The sequence below is a fragment of the Typopeltis vanoorti genome, chromosome 24, assembly GCF_054136105.1.
Source record: "Typopeltis vanoorti isolate ZY-2024b chromosome 24, IOZ_Tvanoo_1.0, whole genome shotgun sequence".
In the NCBI taxonomy this organism is placed as follows: Eukaryota; Metazoa; Arthropoda; class Arachnida; order Uropygi; family Thelyphonidae; genus Typopeltis; species Typopeltis vanoorti.
Genome location: NC_143572.1, coordinates 37,745,400 through 37,762,276, shown reverse-complemented (window position 1 = coordinate 37,762,276; position 16,877 = coordinate 37,745,400). Strand labels below are relative to the sequence as shown.

Genomic DNA, 16,877 nt, shown 5'->3' with positions numbered 1-16,877 from the left:
TTTTGACAGATGGCCGTTATTGTGCAAGTGAATGCCAGATGAAAACAGAATGTGTGAAGAGAAAAATAGAACTGCAGAGAAAGGAAATGGAAGACATAAAGACTCAGTTAAGAAGGGTTGAATGACGAGATTAATAGACTACAGAAATGTTGCAAGGAGATGATGAGTAGATATGAGAGAAGAGTGTCAGAACAAGTCAGAAAAGAAGATAAGAGAATGGAACAGAGAGGAGATGAAAGGAAATTGGAGAAAGTTGGAAGAGTGTGACAGCAAGGGAAAGAGAGAGAGAAAGATGAAAGGAAGAAGAAAAAGTGGGAGGGGGGAGAGTGAAAGTAAAAAGGATCAGGAATGCCATTGAGAGAAATATGAAGGGGGGTCCTGTTTGAAGTTCGATGATTCAGTGTGTGCAGTGTAATGTACAAGAGGAGTGGTTGCCTGGAGGAATAATAGAAAGTGGCAGTAGCAATGAAGTGAGGTTTTTTATTTCGTATCCAAACACAAGTGGTACATTAGTAAGTAAGTAGTACAACATGATTTACAACAAATTAGGATACATTACAATGAGATCAGCTTAGATTTGGCAGGTGAATTATACAGGGAAATAATAATTAAATATGAAAAGAAGGAAACTATATATAACTTATATACAATCAATATGGTCAGATGTTCCTCCAGTATCTTGAACAATCAACTGCTCTTTCTGTGCAGGATATATTATTATTATTATTATTATTCAGGCCTCCATGGAGTCAAAAGATTCATTGTGGGGAGGTCCTTCCTAAGAACATAAGAACATAAAGCCTGTCAAGACTCATCGAGGGGAGGGCCCCCTAAAAAGTCTATCATACCGCTCCTTAAACTCATTGACTGTTCACTTCTCACTTTCACCATTCCATCAGGCAATGCATTCCACAGTTCAACCACCCTCATGCAAAGAAAACACTCCTCACCCTCTTGCTCACAGTTTCCTTTCATAACTTCCAGGGATGGCCTCTTGTCATCACTCCTTCCCGCTGTTCAACCAAGCAAAAGAACTCTCCAGTGTCAACCCTGCAACCACATTTCAACAGTTTAAAAGTTTCAATCATATCACCTCTCCTTCTCCTATCCACCAAACTCTGCAGTCCACATTCCCTCAGCCGATCCTCATAACCAAAATTGTACAGTCCTGAAACCATCTTTGTCATCCGTTCTTTGTACCCTTTCCACAGTTAATTTATCCCCTTGAAATCCTGGGGAACAAATCTGAGAACAATAGTCCAAGTGTGGTCTGATCAGGGTCTTATACAACAGAATGATAACTGTTTTATTTCTGCAGGTCGGTGTCCTTCTCATTATTGCAGAAATCCTCTGTGTCACCCTTGCCACCTTTGCAATATGTCCCCTAAATTTCAGGTTTCTATCAATCATCAACCCCAGATCTCTTGTCTCCCCTACTTCCTCCAGTATAACTCCTTCCATAGAGTATGCAGCATCCCATCGATGTGTCCCAAACTTCAAGACTTTACATTTTGCTGTATTAAACTGACAGCCCCCATTCATTTGCCCATCTATCTAGCTTATTCGAATCCTCTTGCAGGGCTACCACATCTGCACTATTACTAATAATCCTTCCCAGCTTCACATCATCTGCAAACAACTGAATATCCCCTTGCAATCCACTGGCAATGTCATTGATATAAAAGTTAAACAATATAGGTCCTAGTACTGAGCCCTGTGAGACCCCACTTGTAACTCTCTGCCTCCTTGAAACTGCTCCACCATACACAACTCTCTGATACCTATCAGACAGCCAATCCTGAATCCAGTTGACCAATCTGACATCCAGACCCATATGCTGCAACTGAAATATCAGCTTATCATGTGGCACCCTGTCAAATGCCTTTGCAAAATCTAAGAAAATTGCAGTATATGCCTTTCCCTCATCTAATGTTCTTGTAACTTTATTATAAAAGGCTAGCATATTGCTAAAAAAGAGTGCCCTTTCACAAATCCATGTTGACTCGCACAGATAACATTACCCTCATCTGCCCAATGCTGTATACGAATTAGAAATATACAATGCTGTATATTTCTTTACATTTCCTGTTTTTTTTTGAAAAAAAAAAAAACACAGAAAATGTAAAGAAAGGGGAAGGTTAATAAAACCAATTTATGAGTTATAAATGTCTTTTGATATTTGAAAATGTCTACTCCTCTGGATCGTCTGAAAAGTGTGACTAAAAAGGAATCTCAACGAACTGTGCGTAAAGAGAAATGGCAGAAATCATATGAAGCTGTACTTCCCAAAACTAAAAGTGATCAAAAAGATAAAAGGATTTCAAAGAGGTCTCCAAAAACTGAGATCGTTGGAGTAAGTGACCAGAAAAAGAGTGATGAAAGATGCAGCTTAGATGTTTCTCGTAAGACTGAAGGACTGAAATTGAGTGAAGAGCAAGGGAGTCCAAAAGGTTGTGAGAGAAGTATGAAAATAAGTGAAAAGGGATCTGTTTCTCCAAAAATAAAAATTTTGGAATCTAAGCCCACAGAAAAAAGAAGCATGTCAAACTTACAGCGAAGCGAAAGCTTGGGAAGGCTAAACAAAAGGAAAAAAGAAGCATTCGTGCAACTCCTGTGAAGACAAAAGCTGCTAAAACTCAAACCTTTCTCTTTTTTGCAAGGTGATGGAAGAAAGTGGCAAGAAAGAAGGTGTTCCATGGACTGGGTTGTCCCACACTTACAACTGTCTTGGACCACTGATGTAGCCCCATTTGATGAGGTTTTGTTTGCAGCATCCTGTCGTTCGCAGTCTGTTGAGGCTTTTCCAAGTATTCTAGTCCAAGTGGGCACCATGTTCAAGATGTTCAGCTGTTGCAATACCAGTAATATTTTCAGGTTTTATGTAAGCTATTGTTGAAATGTTGTCTCTGGGAGGTTTTTAGGTGGTTCAACAGTTGCAAGGAAGCAGTGTCAGGATCTTAGTCTTTCGGGCACTGCGGTCTGGCCAAATAGTGGATGGCATTCATCATTCATTTGTCTGCTTCTTTCATCAGCTGAGAATGCAGATCTTCGAATTGAAGGGGGTGCAATACCAGCCAAAGTATACAGGTCTTTTAGTGATGTGGGTTTCAGGCATCCTGTAATTAAGCGGCAGCTTTCATTCAATGCTGGATCAAGTTTTTCATCATGGCAGGATCTGGACCATACTGGGCAGTCATATTCAGCAGAAGAATAGCAAAGGGCCAAGGCAGAAGATCTCAGTGTGTTAGGGTCTGCACCCCATTTGGAGGAGGTAAGCTTTTTTAGTATATTGTTTCTTGCATTCACTTTTGCCTTTGTTTTTTCCATGTGGGTTTTATATGAGAGGGTGTGATCGAGAGTCACACCGAGGTAGATTGGGTTCCAGGAATGTTCTATTTCAGAGTCTTCCCAAGAAATCTGTTCCTGTTTGCTTCTTTATTGTTAAGGTATAAAAGGCTAGTCTGGGTTTTCAAGGGGTTTGGTTTTAGTTGATTGCTTGTATAGTATGTGGTTAAACTATTTAAGGCAAGTGATAGAGTAATTTCAATGGACTTGAAATTTTTTGATTGAGTAGCTATAGCAAGGTCATCAGCATAGATAAAATTTCTGGTTCCTGGAAAAATATGGAGATCATTGACGTAGATGTTGAAAAGTAATGGTGATAACACACATTCCTGGGGAAGGCCATTTTTTTGTAAGTGCCAGTGGCTCTTCCTGCCCCCCAAGTCTACATAAAAGCATCTGTTTTCCAAGAGTGATTGGATCAGAAGGACAAGGCGATAGTCACTAGTTATTCTGTATATTTTATTTCTGAGTGTGAGATGGTTTATGGTATAATATGCTGCAGTTAGGTTTACAAAGACTGCTCCTGTGGCTATAGTTTTTGCTCATAACCATTTTCTATATATTGAGTGAGGTTTAGAATTTGTGATGTGCAGAATTTACCTGGTCTAAAGCCAGCCTGCTCAGCAATAAGATGGGGTTTGATTAGGGGTTGTAGCCTATTCAAAATTAATCGTTCGTAGAGTTTAAAGAGGTTGCTGAGTAGTGATAGATATAGGTCTGTAATTTTTTGCTTCTGTTGGAGTTTTCTCCCTGGTTTCAGAAAGGCCACCACTTTGGCATGCTCCAGATAGTTGGTATCCTTAAGGTTCTGAGGCAAGTATTGTATAGGTTTAATAACCACTCTTTAGTCCTGTTTCCAAAATGTTTAATCTGTTCATTACAGACATCATCAAGGCCTGCAGATTTTCTAGGACTTAATTGGTTCATGGCAGCATTGAGTTCAGTGATGGTGAAATCTGAGTTAATCATATTTTGTTTCTCACTTAGGGTTCTAAGTATCTTCTTTTTCATGTTCTTTTTAGGAAATTTTCCATTCAGCAGCAGCTGGTGAGCAATTAGATTATCTGTTACCTGTGGATGGTCATATGGCTTAGTGAAATCCTTCTAATTCTGTTGATAAAATTCCATGCCTTTCTGCTATGTAGGTCATATCAAGGGCTTCTATTTCTTTTTTCCATGAGGAACACCTTTTCTCAGCCATCTTGGAGCATAAATTTTTCTCCTGCTTGGATAGTCTCTGCTGAGAAGGGGTTGGTGTTGTAAAGTTGTAAGTAATCAGCATACTGGGCTTGTATGTCACTGGAAAGGCCTGGAATGTAGTTTGTGTGGCATCCTTGGGGGAATGTGTTTGGTGGAGATTTTCCTCAACATTTTTATGAATTCAGGATACTCTTGAGGGTTTGGAGGGTCTTGTTCTATGGAACGGTTGCAATCTTCCATGAAACCTTTCCAATTAGCTTTTTGGAAATTAAATTGTCGTCTGTAAGGGACTGTGTTAGACATAATTGCTGGGTTGAATTGAAGCATTATAGGTCTATGTTGAGTATGTGGAATCGGATTTAAGACCTTTTTAACACAAATGTTGGATATTTTTGAGCTAACGAATATGAGGTCAGGGTTATAGCCTTGCTTCCATCTGCCACTGTTGAAAGATGCAGGGAGTTTTGGGTTATGTATCAGGTTTAGAGAAAGGTTTTCAGCCCATTTTTCAACAAGTTCTCCATCTTCATTGGATTTTGTGTAACCCCAGTTAACACTGTGGCTGTTAAAGTTACCTATTACAACATTAGTCATGTATGCATTATTATTGAGGAGGATGCTAGGGAACCTCTTCTGGTGGTTTATAGACTAAGGTGATTGAGATATTTTTAAATGTGATTGTAATAATTTCAATGTTTCTGTTGTTCGTTGAGTCAATGGATGATGGGATCAAGTTCTCTTTTGTACATATTGCACTACCATATTTATCGTGGGGTATTTCTTTGATGAGTTTCATGCCACGGATGGAAGGTCTTGCAGCACCTTCTCCTCTGTGAGTTTCTTGCAGGCAGAGCACATCGCAGTCATTATCTCTGCAAATATTTGCAATGAGATCTTGCTTGACACTGGAGAAACCTTTAATATTAAATGATATTAATTTTAGGCCTGGTCCCAGGTAGGATCCTTTAGGGCAGAAATTTGGGAGCATTTTAGTTCGATCACTTGCGTTTGGTTGATAGCAGTTTTAGCTTCCCCTAATGGGTACTAACAGGATGCAGGAACGAGAACCTAGCTGCTGCGCACCCCATGAAGTGAGATGAAAACATAGAAGTGATAATAGTGATGGTTCGTATGAATGATCTGAGATGTTGCATGAATCATGCTAGTATGAGATTTGAATGGAAGTAATACAGCCTCTAGCTTTTCAAGAAACTTGTCAATAAAAATTCTTAAAATTCAATAAAAAAAATTCTTAGCCTCATTAATTTCTTGCAGTTGAGTTCTATGTAATGTAATACACATCAGATGGAACTCAACTGTGATCTGTATTGTGGTGTGTGTGTGTGTGTGTATGTGATATGTATTGTAGTATGTATCTACATACTATAATAAACTCTTGGTAAACATTCACCACTGCATCAGAGCATTCTATCATTTATCATCTGTCATGCAAAAAATATTTTTTCATTTCCTTATTCACATGATTCTAACACAGTTTTTAGGGATGACCTCTTCTTCTTTCCCTGCCTATTATCCTATGCAAGATTTCCCATATCTATTTGATAGGCTCCTCTCACCAGTTTATGTCTTGATAATATCATCTTTCTTCTCCAATCTTCCAACCTCTGCAGAGCATATTCCCTTAATCTGTCCTCATATTCAACATTTTAGTCCTGAAACAGTCTCACTCATTTCTGTATTCTCTCTGATGTTTCCTTATTTTTGAAATATCCAGGTGACCAGATATGTGCACAGAAATCTGTATACATATCTGAGGTGTGATTAGTGTTTTATTATCACCAACTTATCCCTATTTGTCAGTGCTCTTCACATATTTGTAGTAACTTTCTGGATAACCCGAACAAAATTTTTAATATATCTTCTGAATTTTAGTTCCTATCATCAGCATCTCTAGATTCCTTACCTACTTTATCCCATAGAGTGATGTTTCTTCAGTACAATACATCTCATTTCACTTTCATCCAACTGCATAACTCTCTACACTTGGCAACACTAAACTACCTTATCGTCTCTATTTAAATTTTCAGGAACATCACATCAGAGCTTAACATTATTACCCCTAATTAGCATCATTAGCATTATGATGTATATCTCTTGTATATCTTTTCTCAAACTTTACACTGTCTTCTTGATATATAAATTAAAGAACAGTGGTCTTGGAACAGAACCTTGTAACACCCTATTTGTCACTTTGTTTTTCAAGTCATTGCACCCTATACTCAACATGCTGACTCCTCTCAGCCAACCGTCTCTATAACCATGCTGCTAAATAGCTAACTATTCCCATCTTCTTCACTTTCAACAGCAGGTGTTTGTTTTGCAGTATTCTATCAAACATCCTTGCAATTTTAACAATAATGACAATAACAATAACAATCTGAACAATAACTAAAAGCTCTACTTCTCATCTTGAAAAATTAAGCATCTGAATGCAGATGTCAGGTTTTCAGATTTTAGTCTTAGTCACTGTCTTCAGATTTTACTGTTGCTGCTTTTATGTACTAATTACATCGCAATGATTTTTTATTAACTCAAATATATGCTGAAACTTTTTTTTTAAGTATATGTTTAGAAGACATTCGTAACATAACACTAATTTTATGAACTTGGAAAAATCAAGATGACATTCTTTGCTGATGATATCGATCATAGAAGAAAAGCTTGTACATCTCTAAATGTTTCATAAACATACTTTCTGTTCACGTGATTTTTTTTCCAACTTCATGGTTGGCTCAGCACCTCTTTGTGATCTGACAACCTGTTTTTTTAGCCACTCATTAGTCAACCATATTCTGTCCTAAAATATTTATGCACTCTTGTGCTAGTTTCTCTGTTTCATAAGAAGAAAATCCTGAGTTCACTGCTGCTTCCACAAAAAATCGGGTAACAGGATGAGATCATTTCAAATCCTGCCACAGACAGGATTTGAAATGATCTCATCTCTTTCCCAGTTAATAAGTAGTGAAATCACCATCATGGAAGGATCCACAATACATTTGTAAATATTCATTAAATAAAAATCACTGTCATTAAAAGGAAATATTGGTTGCAGTCATGTGTTTGTGTATAATGCCCCTTGCAAAATGTCAATTTTAGTGTTAACTTTTATTACATCTGTATTCCTTTTATTTTTATTTTCATACTGTGTAGTAGGAATGAATTCCTTCCCTCTCCTCTTGTTAGTTTTCTAGAGGCATTATACCAAGTAAATGGCTTTGAAGGGAAAAATGCCACACTAAATATATTTTGGTTATCTTATTATGATTACATATACCTTCATTAAATCAGAAATTCATTGTGAGTGACTCACACTAACCATTATTCATGCTATACCTATTGTACTTCTTAAGCTCATTCATACTCATTCACTGTCAGAGAACTCACAACGACCTCTGGTAATCAGCCCAGTCCAGTCACATTTGCATGCACTCTACACAATGTCCAGAGCGACTCCTAGTTCTCTCCCTACTTATCATGTACTGAAAAATTTTTCTTGTATCAATCTTATGGAACCTCTTTAACTTATAAGTTGTTATCATGTCTCCTCTTTTTCATGCACCTACTAAACTTTGCAACCTACATATCTTCAATCCATCCTTGGAGGCAGCATTCACTGTACCTGCCACCATCTTGGTCACATGTCTCTGGATCCTCTCTACCACCTCCTCAGCCACAAGAAATACAGATGACTAAATCTGTGCAGACTAGTCAATAAGTACTGTATCATAGTCTTATAAAGAGGGATGATAACCATCCTATCTCCACTTGTCAATGTATTCTTCAAGATCCAATAATCCTTGAGCTATTTTTCCAACTTCTCCAATATGCCCTCTGAACTCTGTTTGCCATCATCATCATGCTTAAATCTCTACCACAATTTCTTGTAATCCAGTAACATCACTGTAATACAAAATATGTAATATATTTCATTCCTAAGTGCATAACCTTATATTTGCAACATTAAATTAACAACTATCATCCTTTGCTACACTGCCAATTTATTTAAATCATCCTGCAGGACCTCTATATTGTTAATGGTTGTTCTTGTGAGTTTTGCATCATCAGCAAACGCACTGAATACTCCCCCTTAAATCATTCCCTATATTGTTAATATATAAATTAATACATTCATACCAGGCATGTATATGATAAAAATATCAATCCTTAACCACAATGTGAATGCAACAAATGTCTTGCATTTCCAGTTTACCATCTTTCAGGCATGTGATGAATCATTACATATGCTTTCTAGAGAAACCAAAGTTATATTAGAAGGGGAAAGTTCTGCACAATTAGCCTAGTGGCTATGCGCTTTGTAACCATATGCCTGGGCAAGAAGTGTCCTAGGGTTGATTCCCGTCGGTGACGTGAGGAGCTTAAGGATCTTTCTCAGCCATAGCCAAGTTAGCCAAGTACAATTGGACATAAACTTTATACATGGCATATCAAACTCACACTAACTTATATTCTAACATGGAAAGCAAATCTCAATTCTACAAAATCTGTATGCCCCACACTCTAAATGTAAATCAGGCTAATATTTAACACTATAGCAAGTAACTTCTTCCTAGCAACTGTTCCAGAGTTAGGTTCCCTTTTCAGCCCAAACTTAGATTAACACTAGTCTTCTTGACACACATATGGAGCTTCTTCAAATCCTTGCCTCTTTTTCCTCTTTACGTTTACAGTTATGTTAGATAGATAAAAGGTTGTACATTACCATCTTGTCTCAACTAATGGGATTTCCCTGACTTCCCTCACGCTTTCATTTTGGATACGGTAGGACTTTCGTATTTTCTCGCCACGTGTTTCTATGACCTCTGCGACTTACTTATTCTTTCTTCGATGGTTGCCCTTTGCTGACTTTATATTGCTGTGGTTCACCAACGGCTCCTTACTGGAATTCTGACTTCATTCCACAGGCAGCTTTGTTCGACACGGTTATAACATCAACCGGGAGATTGTTGATGGGCACCGGCGACAAGCTTCCTCAGCTATCCAGGCTTGGACGGGAACATAGGAACAGAAAACAAGAGAGTGTTTTTGCATCGCGCCGCACGTTATATCTTCCTTGCGAGCGCCCTCTCTCGTTGACTACTTCACACACTAAGCTACAGCCGATTAGTCACCCTAACTCTGAACTGTTTTAACATGGTTCTAAAACATAGACTTCCTAAGCATATTTAATAACAATAATTTTGATTCTGAAACACAGTTTTCCTTTGCTTAATTTTACAAGAATAATATTAGTTCTAAACACAGATTTCCTTAGCTTATTTAATAGTAATAATTTCAGTTGAGTTGATATACTTTTTGAATCATAATATATACAGTACTCTCTTAACCCTGTTCTTAGAGGTATAAGGATGTCCTTTCCTTAAGTTTTCATTGTCCCTATGTTGGGTCAGCATTTTCCAACACAACAAAGTACTTACGAGCGAATGCAGACTTTTTCTCCTGTGTGCTGGTAGTTTTCCCCTCCTTTTGTACATCCTGGAGATCACTTTGTATGCTGGTGGTGGATGACTCACTATCTGTTGCCTCACAAACACCTTCAATAAAAGATTTCTTAATACCAAAATTAAACAAAGTCCCTTGTCTCTTATTCATATTAAAATTTAAATCTGCAGGCCTATTACTTTTAAAAAATCATGGCACTACAGTTTCGAAACTTTCACCCTACAATACAAACTTGTGAAGAAAGTATTCCGTATTACTAGATTTGAGAACCGAATACAGACAACCTTGATCTTCAATTTTAGTAGAAAAATTTTCTTTATACTTCCTTGCTGATTGGTCACGAACATTTGCACCACAGATATCATTTCTTTCAGTTTTGAGAACAGAGGATACGTCGGCGATTGTTGTAATTGGCTTGAAGGCAATTTTTATGATCAGCCATAAACAGCAGTATTCTCTTTCCCAATTGTTGAAAGATTTTGATGTGTGAAAATTAACAATAATTCATGAATATTTGCATGTTTAAAAATATGCCGCTTGGTCACTGACATTTGCTACACAGATGTCATTTCCTTCAGTTTTGAGAACAGAGAATATGCCACCCATTGTTGTAATCAGCTTGCAGGCAATTTTTATGACCGGTCATAAACAGCGGTATTCCCTTTCCCAAATGTTGAAAGGTTTCGATGTGTGAAAATTAACGATAATTCATGAATACTTCCACATTTAAAAATACATGGTTTGGTCACTAACATTTGCTACACAGATGTTATTAGGCATTCTGGGTCTAAACTTTTCAACATATTCACGAATATTATTCTCCTCAGAATAGGTTAACAGTTTGGGAAACCCTTGGCTAGACTATGCACTCTGGTAAACTATTTTTGAAGAGTCTAAATGTCTATTTATATAGTCTGCATTGTATTGTATTCCTCATAAATGTATTCCTCAAAACTCAATAAGGATCACTGCACTATGTACCAAAAATTTGAGAGATGACCATCTTTAGTACAATAACCATACACTACATTAAATCCATTTCTAGAGCATACCATGACAGGATGTTAATTTTTTTATTCGATTAGAATTTTAAATTGTTTCCATGGTTACTTGATTGTTAGTATTTGCTTGAGGATGCTGGTTTGAAATCTAGTGAAAGATCAGATCTAATATATGTGATAATAAATATCATATATATTAGTTAGTATTAATATATATATATATATATATATATATATATATATATATATATATATATATATATATATATATATATATATATATATATATATATATATATAATATATGTATATATATAATATATGTATATATATAATATATGTATATATATAATATATGTATTCCTGAGCTTCTACTCAGTTGTTATGGTACACTTTAAAAAAGATATTTAATGACTTTAAACCGAGATAAAAAATATTAAGTTTTAATGAAAATGATACAACTAGTTTCATCCTTTTACAGCCTTCATCAGGTATCCACTAAAGTTAGAACACAGTAATAAAAATTGAAGTTACAAAAAAACTGAGAATTACAGGCAAAAAATGCAATACATAATTGACACAAAAATGTTGTATTTTTCAAGTTGTTCTATCCAACGCGGCATTGTTTATAGCCTGCGTGCTTGTGAGTTCTCGTAAACGCCAGTATTGAACAACTGCATCATGGCTATCAGAGATGTTGTAACTTAAATTGCTTCAAATGTTCAGGATTAAGGAGGATTTCTTTGGATTCCACAATTTTCCTTTCAAACTCATCACTGCAGCGAAAAATGTTTTTGGATTTATCCTAGCAAACTGAGTGACTTTGGAGATCATCATGAGGATTGTTTGAGAAAAGAACATGACTGGATAGTGCAGATGCATGTGATCTTTTATAGGAGATATCTCTCTTATGTTCTTCTATACGTAGTTCAATAGATTTGTTAGTCTGTCCAAAATAAGGAATATTACAATCGCACCATAATTTGTATATACACCTGGATATTTTAGGTTGTGATGAATAGGCTTTGGATGACTTATAAGAGAACGGGTTTTAGGAAGTGTAGTGAAAAACATCCTGATGTTGTATTTTTTTAAGGACTTTAGCCAATTTATTGGAGATTGAACTAATGTATGGGATGGAGATGCTACTTTTAAAATTAGTAGTTTCCATAGTACACTGCCTAGGAGGATCCAGAAGAAATTTCTTAATTGTTTTTTCAGAATATCCATTTTGTTTAAAGATAAGAGAAAGGTGATTAATTTCTTTTTGGAGCTCATCTGGTTCATTTAAAAGAGAGTATGCTCTGTGTCCTAAGGTAGAAATAGTTCCGAGCTTTTGAGGTGGAAAGTGATGTGATTGACAGTGCAGATATCTATTAGTATGAGTGGGTTTTCTGTATATAGAGATTTTAAATCGATCAGAGCATCGTGTAAAAATTACATCCAGGAACAGAAGGCGGTTATTACAAACAAAACCAAGGCCTAGCAATGGGCAACCCTTTATCCCCAGTTCTAACAAACATTTTCCTAGAAGATTTTGAAACGAAAGCCATATCATGCTTCTCACTTAAGCTGAAACTTTGGAGGCGTTATGCTGACAACATTTTTATTATATGGAGTCACGGGCACACATCTCTCATGGATCAACCAACCAAATACGGTAAATATCAGAATATTTCAGGTTCAGACTCACTGCTGAATAAGGAGCTCACATATTAATTAATATAACACCATGTCACATCACCTTTGGGATCAAATCCCTGGAATAATTCAACCAATGGAGATTAAACTAACAAGTTAAAACATGTATTGAGCAAGGAATGGAATTTAAGTAGAGAAGTGAAAGAAGTCCAGATATTATATTTTTTGAGAACTTTGGCTAATTTTGGTGAAACAGAAATGATATATGGTTGGGATAAGTAGCCTTTTTCACTATTTCTATCTTCAATATGGCAAGGAGGTTGATTGAATAGTAGCTTATTAACTGTTTGTTTTGAATGACCATTTTGCTGAAAGGTTGTAAGAAGAATTAAAGTTGTTTGTTAATATCTTCTTCTTCAAAGAGGAGGGAGTGAGCACATTTGCCAAGCATAGAAATAATGCAAAGTTTTTAAGGTGGATAGTGATGGCACTGTGCATGGAGATATCTATTGGTATGAGTAGGTTTCCTATAAATAGAGATTTTTAATTTCTCAGATACGCAAGTGAGTTTGACATCTAGGAACGGAAGAAAGCTAAAAGCTATCAATCTCTAATTCTGCAGTAAACTGGATTTTGGATGTTGACTGTTGAGATGGTTTAGGAAATTCTTTAAAGACTCAGGTCCATCACTCTAGATTAGGAAGATGTCATCTATATATCTTTTCCACAATCTAGCTTTCAAGCTAGATTGTAGAAAAGATATATAGATGACATCTTCCTAATCTAGAGTGATGATACAAATGAAAATATAGCTTTTTCTTCAAAAGATTTCAAATATAAATTCACCAGTATGGGCGATAAAGGATTATCCATGGCTAAATCAAAGTTCTGTTTGTAAATAGTGTCTTTAAACTGGAAATTAACAGAATTAACAGAATGGGTTAATTGTAAAGCCATTACTTTTTTTTGATAATTTTATCTTTTAACAGAGTAAGAACTTCTTCTGTGGGCACACTTGTGAAGAGGTAAATGACATCAAAACTAGCCATAATTTTTTATTAAGGATTAAAGCTCTTATTAAGAATAAGGGCTTTAACTCTTTTCAACATTTGAAAGGTTGTTACTGGATTTTTTTATGATAATTTTATCAGGAGACAAAAAAAAATTATAATTCTGCACTTTAAAAATTAGCCATAAAAAGACTGAATTATCAAACTGGATTATGATCTTTTATTTCAGATATGTAGAGTCTCCAGCTTTAGACTTATCAAACATTCTTGAAGATTCCTCTGCAAAAACTCCTCTGATTTTTATTTTAGCACCTGGTGTGGTAAGAATCTAATAATAATGTAAATATAAATATATGTATTATTATAAAACATATTATCATGCAGTAATCTCAATTTATTTAGACTTAGGCCTCATATGAAGTGGTCATTGGTTGTATGAGAGTACCTTTTAACTTTGAATCATGCTGAAGAGAAATAAAATAGAAAAACAGTACCAGGCAGAAAACATACTCTACTTAATAAATGTTATTTCATATTCTTATCAAATGAAACATTTCATAATTTTTGTAGCTGTAATTTAGTTTGTTGCATTTATTTAGTTATTTTTTACAGAAGAAAGTAGTTTACAAGTGTATTGTCGATAGATGGTTTCATTACCCTCAACTTCACAAAAATCAGTTGTATGTTTCAAGTGGCATAAAACTATATGCATCCAGAATAGCACTTAGGGCCACCTTGACACACCAATGGTACTGGGAGTACCACAAGTTTCTTTCTTTCTTTCTTGGCGTGTATAACACACACACACACACACACAAAATACAACATATATACATTTAATTGTCTGTGAGCTCAGAAACATTTTAGAGGGTGGTCATGCATGTGTGTTAATTTCAAAGATTGGATTGAAATTGTTGATAAAAGAGCATCTCAATTTGTGCAAGTGTAATAATAGAGTAACAAGATCACCATTAAAGTATGGTCAAGACAAATCAGTAAAAAAGAGAATATGAGTACGAAGAAAGGAAATGAAAGCAGCAAGAATCAGAGATAAATGGCAAAATGAACAATAAAAGTGGGAAAAATGATAGTTCTCATTTCCATGAATGCAAGTAACATAAGAATGAAGAAAGTGAGAATAAAAGCCATGAAATTATAATTGGAAATAGTAGAAATATGATTCTGAGCATTGAAAATATGAATGAAAGAGATGGGAATGGAGAAGACAAAGAAGAGCAAATGAAAGTGGAGTAAATTAAATTAGGAGATAGATGATAATACCAAAGAATAATTTGAGAACTGTATAAAGTGGCAATATGGCTAGAAAAGAGCTTGGTAAAGGAAAGTGATGACAGAAGAGAAATTGTTTCCTTTTACCCTGATGAATGTAAAAAATAAGTGGACAGCAAAACTCTCAAGGTAGAGAGGAAGAGAGATATTACAGAGCACAACTCAGTCTATCGAATATGTTTGGTTTGAAAAGATTACAACCATAGCAACTAATGATACCACCATATTATGTATGTTAATTTCATGGGTTTCTGGTTTACTGGCTTTGTGGGATCTCATGTTTCTGAGAAAACCCTGCCATCTCTATTTGAGACTGACTAACTTATCTTCATCTGAAAAGACCTTTTGGAGGTTCATGCATCTTAGATGAAATTTGAACTGAAGCTTTACAAAGGAAAAATATCACATTGCATTGCAGGAAATGGGATATCAGTGGGCAGCATAAATGAGATGATACAAGATTTGCAAGTGTTATTAGGATAGTAAACCAAAATTATCAGAAGGAGAATGGTAAACCTGTTACCAAGGTGTATGTAATGACATGATGGCTAGCAGATGTAGAAACAGAGAGCAGATGTCTAAGATTGAGTTCAGAAAAAGGCATATTGATGATATAAAGTTGTTCAGAGCCCTGATTTGAACAAACTAGTTCCAGAGGCAAATGATAATGAGCATTAATTTAATGTTGCCAAGTTTAGGTTTATATAATTTGGACTAAGGAAAAAATGCATTTTTTTTATGTTGCTCCCACCCACAAAAGGTTATTTGTAAACCTATCATAAATTTTGTACTGTGAGTGGATTAAGGATGTTTTTATTTTTATCATTTATATATATATATATATATATACAGGGTGTTCGGGATAAATTTGACAGTTTCGTAAGGAAAAAGAAAATCTTCTTTGTATCTATTAAATTTAATGAATTGACAAAAAAACATTACAGGCAGAGTTAATTACAATACTATCAACAAGATTTACTCAAAATAACCACCATTAGCATCGATCACAGCTTCAATTCTGCTTCGGAACCTCGAACAAGCTGATGCTACAGTCTCCCTGGGAAGGGCCGCAAAAACTGTTTTAATTTTATCCATTAACTGGGCTTTTGTATTACTGGAAGTGCAATTGGTGTCTTTTTCAACTGCGGCCCATACAAAATAATCCATGGGGTTAAGGTCTGGGGAGTTTGGAGGCCAAACATTTGGACTGGTGAAGTCGTAGAAATTTTCAGACAACCATTTTTGACTTTTCCCAGAGGTGTGGCAAGGGGCCGAATCCTGCTGCCATACATACGGCCTACCATTGGCTACCCTTGTTATCCAGGGCTTGACTACAGTTAGCAACTCCACGAACAAAGCCCGAATTCCAATGCCAGGGTTCTTCAACACCTGTTCCTGCAGATTTGCGAGGAATTCTGCTGTACGAACGCAATCAGATCGTCTGCTAGGGATCTTTCTTCTTGCTACATCCTCGTAGTCACCATTGCAAGTCTCTAGTTCATGCCTGATTGTTTTTACTGTATTCAGGGAGCATTGGGCAGCAGTCGTAATATCCTTATTTTGATGGCGGGCACGAATCATCATGATACAAGTTATTCTCTTCCATGATTCAGGTGGGTTCCAGCTATCCATCCTTTCTGACATCTTGTATATGAATGAAGAAGGGTCCAAACTTTTAAATGAAGAGAAGTGTGTGTTAATACATGTAACTTACGGAAAAATATAATTAATTATAAATATGTCAAATTTATCCCGAACACCCTGTATATATATATATAAATCATAATTTTACTGACTAGGAACACCGAGATAAGATAAGATAAAGTAGAGAGGAAGAGACTTTAATTAAAACACAACTAGTTTCGTCGGAATGCTGACTTCTTCAGGTGTACAAACTATCACAAAAACT

General features: G+C 35.8%; 1 protein-coding gene across 1 annotated transcript in view; it reads left to right on the top strand.

Annotated features, from left to right (window-relative positions):
* Positions 1-16,877, top strand: part of kl-2 (dynein heavy chain 2, axonemal kl-2) — a 1,497,432-nt gene that overhangs the window by 1,096,147 nt on the left and 384,408 nt on the right. The window contains exon 46 of the mRNA XM_090414156.1: positions 13,908-13,998. Within this exon, the coding sequence (XP_090270282.1) occupies positions 13,908-13,998 (91 nt within the window). The remainder of the gene's footprint in view (positions 1-13,907; positions 13,999-16,877) is intronic.